The following is a 12,625-nucleotide window of genomic DNA, read 5'->3' on the forward strand; positions in this document are numbered from 1 at the left end:
TTTTGTTGCTTTCCACAACGAATAGTCTGTAGCCTCAGTTGATGTCAAGTTTTCTAGGTATTCTTGAATGCCTTGGTTCTGTTCGATTTGGATTAGATCTCTCAGCTCTTTTATGGCCCTATTAAATTTTCTTTTATTCTCTTCAGTCCTTTGCTGTTGCCAATTTCGTCGTAACTTTCTTTTTTCTGCTATCTTTTTCTGTATTGTACATGATATATGTGTATTTTTTCTTGGAAATGTTTTAATGTTGGGAGTCGCGGAATATGCTGCCTCCTGTATATTTTTTGTAAGATTTATTGCTGCTATTTCTATATCCATTTCAGTTTGTAACGGTAAGTTTAGAGAGATATTTTGGTCTAAGTTTTCTCTAAATGAGGGCCAGTTAGTTCTATTATTGCACAGAGAAGGGGGTTTATCTTTGATGGTAATTTTTGAAGAAATTGTTACTATTATTGGTGAATGATCAGAAGACAGGTCGAAACATGATTCTGCCTGACACTTTTTTGGATCAATATTTTTTGTAATACAGAAATCTATTGTATCTGGTTTTTTATTTCTGTCTGAAGGCCAATATGTTGGTTCACCAGTAGAGATATGTTGTAAGTTATCTATCCTTATGGCTTTGAGCAGTTCTCTACCTTTTGTGGTTATTATTCTTGAACCCCACATTAAATGTTTTGCATTATAATCTCCTCCTGCTATAAATCTATTACCTAGCGTACGGAAGAATTCTTGAAATTGTTCTGCCTTGTTGTTATGTTTGGGTGGGCAATAAATCGCAGAAATTGTTAATGGTCCATGGGCTTCCTCTATGGTTATACTGGTGGCTTGCAGGTAGTCTTTGCGGAATTTTTCTTTTTCGAAATGCTTTATATCATCTCGAATTATTATGGCTGTACCTCCATGTGCTTTATCATCAGGGTGATTTGTATGATAAAGCTTATATTTAGGAACTTTCAAATAATTTTTGTCCGTAAAGTGTGTTTCGGAAACCATCATAACGTCAATATTTTGTTCAATTACGAACATTTTTAGTTCCCTGGCGTGTTGTTGGAGCCCATTGGCATTCCAGACGGCGATTTTGTAGCTATTGGTTTCAGGCATTAGGCAAGTTTGCTTACGACGGTTGTGAGTAGACCAAGCATCGTACTCATTTGATCCATTAATTTGGCCATCATATTTTCTAATCTTGAGATGTTGCTAGTTTCAGTAGGTTGAGATATTGTCTCTCGTTTTTGTGCTGAACCATTTTCAACTATTTGGGCATAAGTTATGTCTGGTTGACTTGTTCTGGTGGGTAGATTGGCAGTAGTGGATTGTTTTTGTTGATGCCTTTTTTCCCTTAAGGCAGGATAGAGTTTCTGCTGTAGTTGCTTGTGAACTGCGCAACCCTTGTAGTTCGCTGGATGATTTCCGTTACAGTTAACACATTTCACTTTTTCATCGCGAACTTTACGAGTACAATCTCCTGTCCTATGTTCTCCTGCACATTTTACGCATCTATATGATTTGCGACAGTAAGTCTTTGTGTGCCCGTGCGCTTGACACCTTGTGCATTGTGGTATAATTCTTTTTATATGTGGTGGTTCGCATTTAATAATATTATTTTCCAATTTGGTGATTTCATACACCGCCTTATTGTTTCCATTAGGTTTTATGTCTATATAAAACATAGGCAGAGGTTTTTTTGTCGTGTGATGTCGTATATTGTGAATATTTACGACCTCGTGGCCTTTTTCAGCTAGTGCTACCTTGATGGTGTTAAAGTCCGTCCCGTGATGTAATCCTTTTAATACGAATTTAAATGTTCTCTCGGATTTTGGCCTGAATGTATGGTATTGGGTGTTTCTTTCATCTAATTCTTTTATAAGAACTTTAAAGTGATCCGCTTCGAACAATTGGATTTTAATTGTTTCATAGCTCACTGTTTTAATTGTGTAGTTCGTAGTAATGGTTTTTAATAAATCATGGATGTTTTTTATTATTCCTACCTTATAGACTGTTATTGGTGGTGGTTTGGGAACAACTTTTTCAGGGCTTGGTTGTATGTTCTCTTCAATTTCTTCCGACAGGTTGCTAAAACTGTTTTTTGTCTCTATCGGTTTCTGCAACCAATAGTCACTGATTCTTGTTTGTTTCCTCGCGATTTCTTCTTCTGGACTTCTCAATCGTTTTTTGTTAACGACTGTAGTCCATTCTGATGGTGGAGTTTGCGTTATTGCTGTTTGTTCTAATCTTATATCAAAGTGTGCAGGTGATTTGGTTGAATCGCTATTGTTTGCCATTTTTTAATTTTTAATATTTTATTTAATTTTTTTTTAATTCCAGAGGATAAAAAAAATAAAATAAATACATTGTTTATTTCACGCACTTCATTTTTCACTTACGTTATTTTAGCACTAGTTTTTTACTATAAATACTATAAATGAATTTCAAAAGGACTGTTGTAAAATAAGATGAAATTATTTTAAACACTAATAAAAATGAGATGCAGTCCTTTTGTCTGGTCACGTAAACACGTATTCACTACACTTTAGGTCCACTGAGAGACGGATAGCCGCATCTGTTATGCGTTTTTAACACTCAATTAAATAACCGTAATAAAATACTGGGTTTTTTTTTAAAGAAAGGTATCTTTTTATAGCTTGGACCGTATTGAAAATACGTCTTCACCCTACGAAGGTTGGAACTGAACTTTAATTAAATTTAATTTAATTTTAACAGATGGGCTGAAAAATCTTGGGCATAACAAAGAAAACGCGTTTTTTTTTGTTCAAAATTGTTTTTATTCATCAACATAATCTCCATCAAGAGCCACACAATCATTCCAGCGTGGCTCTAATGCTTCAATACCACTTTTGTAGAACGATTTATCTTTTGCCTCAAAATAGACCTGTCACCAGTTGTTGTCTACTCAAATGATGATGGTCTTGATTCCAGAGTGAAGTGGTGGATCCATGTTTCGATGCAAAAATTTCAGTTTGCTACGTTTAAACATGGCCAAAGCCTGCTCAGAATCATCAACACTTTCTTGTTTTTGGTCAACAGTGAGCACTCACTTCGAACAGAGCTTTCTCATAGACAAATGCTCATGCAATTTTTTTAATATTATTTAATTATCACATTGTTATTAGTCGTTTCCGACTAACCTACTATTTGTCTTTATGATAACTTAAATCTAGGTATATAACTAGGAGGACCGGCCTTATCTCAGTCTCTGGTGAAATAAAGTTTATACATGTCACTGCTGTATTTTTTATTAATTGCACCTCACTGCACAACACTACACAATATCAGATGGTTTGATTCTTTTGAGTGTGTGTCCTGCTCTGGTAGTATCCAAAAGTTGCAATACTTCAATATTCTCATGAGAATTCGGTCTTTCCTCATGCCCGCTTGCAATTCTCTTGATTTCTTGACTTACTGTGGGAATCTAACGGCCTCGATGTAGGTAGTCAGTCCTGTAATATTTGGGTGCGCCCACAATACTTCTCAAGACTTTGTTCTAAAAAATTTTTATTTTGTTTATATGACTCTTTGCAGAACATCTCCCTAATTGTAACCATAACATATAGGTTTCAGTATTTGCTTATATAATAACAATTTATTATGTACTAATAATTGTGATTTTCTTCCAATTAGCCAATACATTTTCCTATATTCTCATGCAATATAAAACCATAACATTCTTTTGGTATCTCTATAATGTTTTTTGATGTTTTCTGCTGTTACCATCTCATTTGGACGTCCATTGCGTTCTGCATCATCGGTGTCTCTACGATCACGTTTGAAGTCACACTTTTATTTTATGTATATCACTATGTATTTTATCCCATCAAAAAGTAGTGTAAAATTAAAACACGGAATTGTTTTTGTATATCGACGATCATTGCTTTTGAAATGATTTCTATCAATAATAACGATGACATATCCTCAGTTCTACGGGCCCTTTTAGCAACTTAAGAAACCACTTAAGAAATCAGTTTTATATATATTTCGGGCTAATAAACATATGTTGTATCCATCGTATGTTGTATATAATTCAGTTGAAATACATTAACTTAAAATTGTGAGTTTCTTTGTTCAGTGCGTCCAACCCATATATTTATATAATTTAATTGGTTATTTATTGTCATGAAATATTACTAAACATTATCGTATATCAATAACTGGATACAATATTAGCTTAAGAGCGCTTCTTCTTATATTTCAATGTTCCATAACTATTATTGTTCTAGATGTAAACAAATACAAAGACGGTAAAACTGAAGTTTCGACGACATATTAATATAGAATAGTTTATAAAAATAAATACAAAATTTGAATTTCATCAATAATTTTTTGTTTACAAATTTGTTTTCAAAGAACAGAACACCATGCAGTGAATAAATTATGGAAGAAAGTGTTAAATGCTTAAGTTTAATAGTTCTAAATATGTGAGATCAATCTTGTGCTTCAAAAATAATGGTTAATTCGTAAAAAAGGCCGAGAGAGGTTAATACTTCACTAGGTACACTTAGCAATATTTTGAAGAAACTTCACCAACAATAAACTTGAAAAAAGTCCCAAATCAAAAAAAAAACAATTTCCAATGTTCATCCGCCTACTTACACGGCTAAAAATATATTCAATCGATCGAACACCCAGTTTATTTGTCGGGTTTAAGGCGCTTTGACGTTGAAATAAATGACATATCTCTAAATGACAAATCTCGAAATAAATTGTTATCAAATGTTAGAACCGATTTTGTAGGATCGATTTGGTGAAGGTGTTTGGGCAATTAAAACACTGGATTCAACTGAGTCGCTCTCTATTTATTTCGACAAACATCTCGGTCAGAGCTCCAACATAGAATGAATCAAGATGCGGGATCTTCATCTTGTCCGGATGGATAATTTACAGGAAACTATTTTAATATTGATTTATGCAACCATGTATACATGAGGACGTTACATGTCGGCGCTTTCACCCAATTATTTATATATCCAACACAAACTAAAATGTTCATACTGAGAGGAATACTGACGAAAACACATTTCGTGTTTGACATTTCCTTTATGCGAACATATTGAATACCCCAGTAAACATTAAACGTGAATTTGTAAAAAAACAACATCGTATTAATGAATAATAATATCCAATAATACGGAGTATGAAAACATATATAAAGTAAAATAAATAGCTTTACTATTTCGTGAAACTTCATTATAAGTAGTTTATATTCAATTACTGTTAACTCCTATTAATACACCGTTGCTATGTAATATTATTAACTCTTTATATCGATCGTTCTAATTCAATTAGGTTGGGCGGAAAAAATTTCGGTTTTTCTGAATAGATAATCTTAAAGTCGCATATCTCTAATAATATTTGTCCAGTGAAGTCATACTACAGCGCGTCTAAAGGTAACAGCTCATCAATTATTCTAAACATAAAGGTAGCATCATTAGTTTACTAAGTCAAAAGTTAATGAGGTCCAGAAAGTTTTACTTTTTATTACCAAAAAAGAAAAAATACAGCGTAAATTCTTCTCTCTGCTATCAACAGCTAATGTTATTGAACCAGACCAGTAAAAATAGCCCAAAAATTGGGAAATGCGGTGCCTTTCATTCGGTCAACACTAGATCACCCATATATTTAATAGCTCGAAAGAAAACTGAGAAAAATTGACTGAGATGCATCCATCGTGTAGCCCAGACTTTGCCACATTTGATTACTATTTGATATGGTCTCTACAAAATTGTCTTAACGGTATAAAGCTCAAAACACCATTCAAAAGAGAAAGTAAACATCACTTAGTTCAGATTTTCATCTGAAAATGTTTTACCAGGAAAATTGGAAAACGCCATCGAGTAAAACGGTACAAATATCATTGATTAGAGTTGATACAATGCTATAAAAACATAAAAAAACGAAATTACTTTTCCTCGTCCCTTTATTTAATAGACTCACATTGCGTTAAAAATAATATATTGGATAGTATCAGCAGTATTGTTCAACCAACAATGGGAACAAATAAAAATGAAAACATATCTTAATATTTTACTAGTATCCTAATATATCCGAATAACATTAACCTCTAAAGACTGTAACTCCTCATTATTGATAATTAATTTACCAACTTTCACTTTCGTCACTTTTTTTAAAGTTTGGAAAGAGAAAATAATTCAGTAGGGTTAAATCTGATGACTTGCTTGTCCTGAAGTAATTCAGATATTACCTCAGTGATACCTCAGGCCAATGCTATAACTAAAGAAGATCAAAACAAAATTCTAGATCATAATTATTAGCATATATACAGTTAATATATTGATACTAACTTCCATGATGTGAACATTATCTTCATGAAACCAGTTCTTTTATCGGGCCAATTTTTTTGGCTCATCTCACAATAATGTATGAAATGTTAATTCAGCATTTCATCCATCAATAGTTACGTAAAACAACTTCAAGGAGTTTATTTTATTGTGACTGATAACTACAGTTATCTTAGAGATGACTCATGTCTAAATTTCCTAAAATGTTTAGCGACCATACACCTTTATAATTTAACTCAATAATTTAACATACGCTCAAAACTCATCAATTTATCAGTTTACCCACAAAATTATTTTAAAACTCTTATATTTATAAACAAATTCTGTATATAACAATAATTATTAATAATTAACAATTAACAATAATTATTAAAGTTAACAATAACAATAATTTTTAATAATTGATGTTTTTTTTCAGATCCCTCGAGAATGCAAATGGTATTTACTCCTCACCTATTCGCTTCTCCTCATTGGAAATGTACATCCTCAAGGTGGACGAATTTACGATACAAGCGACTGGATACCTGTGACGTCAGCACCTCTCGAAGGCCAAGCTGCTGGAAACCAACCAGAAACGGTCAATGACAGGATATTAAACCTCGAAGTACCCGCTCAACAACAGTTCCAACCTCCTAACAAAGAGTATCAGAACGCCAAACAAGAACTCCAGATGAAATCGCAACAAATCGCCGGTCCTACATCCCGGAAGCTGAAGTACCCATTAGAATATCAATTCGAGACACCACCCACACCACCCAAACAAAATTCTAATGATAATCAGTACAATAGTGGGAGTAGTGCGGATGCCCCTTACGCTTTTGAGGTTCCACCAAAACCCTCATCACCTCCTCAGTTAATCCAGCAACGGCCTCAACAACAACCACAAAACTACTTTAATCCAGCTCAAAAATCTCCTTCGGAAAACTATGTACCTACACCTAATATAAATCCGGAAGTACCACCCGTCAATGTGCCAAGTACCTACGATAAGTACCAACCCCAAATTAACACGAGCCTTTATAAATCGGTAAATCCGGCATCCATTAACGATGGCCTGTACCAGGACACTAGCAGCAAGAATCAACATGTACCGGTACCACCACAAAATCCTTCATCCACGGTGATCCACAAGACATTACCGATCTTAGAAAAACATTACACCACCCAAAGCAATGAGGAACCGAAACAAAACGTTCAACTTGTATATGTGCCCGTTGAAAACTTAAAACCCAATCAACCAGTTACTCAGCAATTCAAACCTTTACCTCCTCCTGTTCCCGAACCACCAAGACCCACCGCATCAACGACCCAGTCATTCAATCCATCGTTAGCCGCACGGCCTCCTCAACAATTTGGAATCATCAACTCACCAAAACCAAACAGTTTTAATTTCAAACCAACATCAGCGCCTCCACAGGATAACAAAAAGGAAAAGCTGAGTAGCATCGAGAGAGACTTTATTCAACAAGCGTTGTACGCCCACAAACTTCAAAAAACCCTTCAGGATGAGATCAATCCTCTGAATCAAGAGAACGGTTCCAAGGCGAGACGCAGGCCACACCAACCAGCGCTCGCAGTGTTCTTACAATCTGAACAGGAAGCGGAAGTTAATGATGTGCTTCACGTGCTCAAGGACGCCAAGACCATTGCTGTACAAGACACGTTAACCCGATACTCCCCCAATATATTCATCGGACCTTCCACGTTGGATTCCCCCGTGGGATACACGAAATTTGCGCTACCTTATTTAAATAATCTAAACGGAAACAGGATAGAACGAAAAATCGACCAATTACCGTTCTTCGTTGCGCCAGCGAGTTATAGTACTCCCGCTGGTTACTCTAAGATTCCTCTGCCTTCGCCGCATGTAGGATCCGTCGTTGTTTCTCTGCCAAAGACCCCAGCTCGAACCACCACTCCCCCATCGGCTTTTTTCAACCCGAACGATTTCGGATTCAGTTTTCCTGACTACAACCAGCAGAACTACATTAATCCGACTTTCCAACCCTTCGAAACGGAGGTGGACTCGTATCAAAATAATCCGGCGCCTTCGCCCACATTTACTCCTCCTATTCCAGACGTGCAGGACACTTACAACGTCAGGCAACCACAGGAAGTTTATTCGACAGACTTAGGTCAACATGGGTCTAGTCAATACAGACCCACGGAGGAGAACTACCGAACTGTTGTCCAAACTACAACCCCAAGAAGAGAATTACATGAGAATAAGTCACATTTAGATGATGTCAACTCGTTGGAGTTAGCCATCAATAATTTTGAGTTAAAACAGGTCAACAATCAGTTTGTCGATAATAATAATAAGAAAGGAAAAGCTACTGGTTCGAAACCAAAACATGTTCCAACTAACGATTATATAACGACTACTGTTCAACCATTTGTGCAAGATACCTACCAATACACTACCGAAAAGGCAAGCAGAGGTAGAACGAGAGGTAGAAACCGAGGTACTCCTAAAAGCTCAAATAAACCACCCTTAGATGAATATAAATACACGGTTTTAGACGACTTCTTGTCAACTATGAATAAACCAACGGAAAACTATTTTTCTGAAGATGAATTTTTCTCAAGTACGTCATCAAAGCAGGATGACTTCAGCCGAGAGCAACCCAAAAATACAAGGAAAGAAACCGATAACAATCAATTCTACCAAAACACGGGAAATATTTATAGTTTAGCGCAACCGCAACTATACGATAACACCGAATATGAAAAGCCTAAAGCACACTCCGTCGGTGCTATACCGGAAATTAAACCTGAGATACCCGCAGAGACGCCATCACCCGTCAATTACTCTCCCAGCGGATTTGGAAATCCGGAGCCTCCAGTCGAATATCACAACCCGACTTATCCTCCAGTACGTCAACCAGAAATTCTCGAAGTAACAACCATACCTTCACCGACTCCAACAAAGAGACGAAGACCGATGAGAAAGAAACCTCAGAATACTGAGATCAACACGGAACCACCAATATCATCGCCTGGTTACGAGCAAGCGCCGTCACCCAGTTTCGAACCAATACCGTCATCCAATTTTGAACCCAATCAATATCCAGTGCAGCCGGACCCCACCTCACAAACTTACAATACTGCACCCACCGCTGACGATTCCCTGAACCAAAATGAAGTCCACCGTCTGCAGCAATTGTCTCCCAATTTATTCCAACCGAACTTCGATCAGACGTATATCAGTTTGCAGGACCAAGCAGTTAGGTCGCTATTGACACCCAATGCCCTGCCACCCATCACCCCAGAAGAACAACCGAAGTCATTTGTACCACGTACTGAGCCTCCTGTAGAAATAGTTCCTAGCACTGAAGCTGAAAAAACGACCACCTCCAGGGGTAGAGGAAGGGGACGAGGAAGAAGTCGCGTATCAACAACAACCTATGCTAGCGTCGAAACATATTCTACTACTAGTGCTCCTAGAAGGGCGTCAAATCGACGAAGACCTATATCGAGAACAACTACTGAAAGAATCGAAAGAGTTCCATCAAGCACTGAATACGAGTACAAGGAGGATTCTCCTCGGGTAAATCCAAGACAAAGAACTAGATCCAGAGGCAGGCCGAGTTATCATCAAACAACAACCACCACTACTACTACAACTGAAGCAATTCCAATTATAAAACAACAACCATTGGAGGAGATATACCCCACAGCGCACAGCGAACAATTACTGGAAAGCGTCCAACAATACCAACCGTTGGAAGAACAACAATTATCCCCGACTGAGGCAAATTACCTGCCAAATCCCTATGTGGCACCAGCACAAACCACAAAGGAACCTCTGAACAACTACGACCAATACAATTACAATCCAACCCTAGCACCTGCTGCTCCAGTACCAACCAATGTTTACCCCTCCGAAACCCATCCACCTCCCATTGCTCACGAGATCAACACGAATCCGCCGGAAATTGAAAAACCTACGCGATACAACAACGCAAATATCCGATCCGGCGGAATTCTCAACAACAATCCAGAAACAACCACGAAATCAACGCCGAGAATCAGAGGTCGTACGCGGGGTAGGTCCCGATTTGGCATCGCGACCGCGACCACCACAAAACCAAGGCTGACCGTCACCAGAGCGGCCGTCACCACACCGCCGGAACCGGCGGAAAAGGAAGAGGAAGAATTTTACGGCTTCATTAGACCTCCCAGTTTCCAAACGAATTCCGTTCAAAATCAGTATCAGCAAAATCATCTGGCACCCATCGTACAAGAGGAGACGAATAACGAACCAACTATACAATTTGTTGGTGAAATCAGACCGAAATATACGTCCGCCCCCTCGGCACCAGAAATCGCAGAAGAACCAATAACGACCACCACCACAACCACTACAACGACGACAACAACCGAGGCTCCCAGGTCTCGGATTCGTTCCAGAACAAGGGGATCATCAAGAACCACCAACAACGGTTACCGACAAACTGATAACGAAGTTAACGGCTCTAAAGTTAGCGAACAGTCGACCAGAAGACCCGTTCGAACTAGAGGAAGAGGCTCCTCTCACTATCGGGGCCAAGAAAACGTAAAACGAGGCAACAACGACGAAGACGTCGCAAATCAAAACTACCCCGTCAATTTCTTGCAGAAGTTCGAGACGAGTACCACACCAAAACCCACCGCTCCCAGTTTTCAGATAACGGTAGATCCTTCGGAGGACGAAGCAGCAGAACCGCAAGATCAGTTTTCATTTTCGTCGTTCTACTCGGCTAAAATAGTCCCTGCTCCGAACGGACTGAAACAAGATGAAAAGAAAACCACACATAAAGAGGAGAAGTCTTATGACCTTCCCGAACTGATAACCGAACCAATAAATGTGAAAAAAGAAGAAACAGAATTTAAAGAAACCGAACCTGAAGCTTTACCCATGACCAGTATTGCAGAAGAAAAAGAGAGCGAATCGAAATCGAAACATCAACAATCCGAAGAGGAAAGATTAACAGTTAGAACGACTGAAAGATATACAGCATCTTCCGGAGGGAAATCCAAAGGAAGACGAAGAGGAGTGTGGAAACTAGTCAGGACGCAACCAGTAGATCCATTGGATGTTTCCGAATCCCAACAGTACGAAACAGTCATAAACGACTTTCAAGCAATCGGTAAAGTTGACCAATATCATAAAAAATGGCACAGTCCCAAACAATCATCAACGAAAAAAAGCTCTTATAATAAAGCTAACTTTTACGATAATGAATTCGAAATAAATAATCAGGATCTGGATGATTACGGCACTACGATATCCCACAACGAAGAGACGGAAATAACCGAAGAAGAACCAACTCCAACAACACAACCAACATTCAAATCGCAAGAAAATATTTTCGAGACTATCTACGAAATGTTCGGCATCATAGATAAATCCACTGAAGTTGATAACTCCACCAAAACTACAACGACAACGATAGCGACGCCTACCACAACACCAATTAGTCCCACTTTTCCTGAAGAAATAACAGAAGATATTCTTACTACCACAATATTATATTCTGAAGATCGTAACTACGACGAAGAAAACGATTATAAAGAAAACGAAGACAGTGATTCAGCGGAAGACATCGAAACTACTTCGACAACCACCAGGAAATATGACGTAGAACCCTGGGAAATGAAGGTCGTAAAAACCTCCACCTCCACTGAGATATCTCACGAAACTGAAATATGTTACAAAGGTCGGTGTGTCAAATCTAAAGGGAAACCAACGACGACTATATAGATTACGTATCTTATATCTGTAGACTTAAATAAACAGCTGATGTATATATATAAACGTGACTGTTGAGTGGGTGATAATACTTAGTTAATAAATTACCATATATATTATAGATGCATAATTTGAAAAAAGCAAAGTACCTATACGATATGTAAGATATTTGAATAGATACATTACACACTGTGGTCTGTTCAATATGATTTTTATAGCAAAAAAATGTATGGATGTGTAGAGAGTGAACTAAAATGAATTAAATTATTTCATGGTTTCGTTATAGTATTAATAGCTAAATTCTAGAGCTCTCGCAAAGAAGATATTATATTCTTTATTTATTGTTTATACATTAAAAATGAATAAAAGGTTTTAATATAATGTTGTTATTTTAATATTCCCCGAAACTGTGTGTTACGACAAAATAAGCCATAAACGTCAATAATCATATGTTAAATGTCAATTTAAAAAAATATATTAAAACGTTGGCTTATAAGCTATGACACCCTATATAAAATGTCATATTTGCATAAACGTATTTTTTTTTCGATAGTCTGCAAATTAAACAATTATA

General features: G+C 37.3%; 1 protein-coding gene across 1 annotated transcript in view; it reads left to right on the forward strand.

Moving 5' to 3' along the window:
• Positions 1-12,432, forward strand: part of LOC143200923 (uncharacterized) — a 41,318-nt gene extending 28,886 nt beyond the window's left edge. Inside the window, exon 2 of the mRNA XM_076411715.1 lies at positions 6,736-12,432. Within this exon, the coding sequence (XP_076267830.1) occupies positions 6,736-12,063 (5,328 nt within the window). The 3' untranslated portion in view covers positions 12,064-12,432. The remainder of the gene's footprint in view (positions 1-6,735) is intronic.
• Positions 12,433-12,625: the final 193 nt, after the last annotated feature.

Source organism: Rhynchophorus ferrugineus, unplaced genomic scaffold (genome assembly GCF_030347505.1).
Source record: "Rhynchophorus ferrugineus isolate W39M unplaced genomic scaffold, kcgeb_rfMv2 rfM8, whole genome shotgun sequence".
NCBI classification, from domain to species: domain Eukaryota; kingdom Metazoa; phylum Arthropoda; class Insecta; order Coleoptera; family Curculionidae; genus Rhynchophorus; species Rhynchophorus ferrugineus.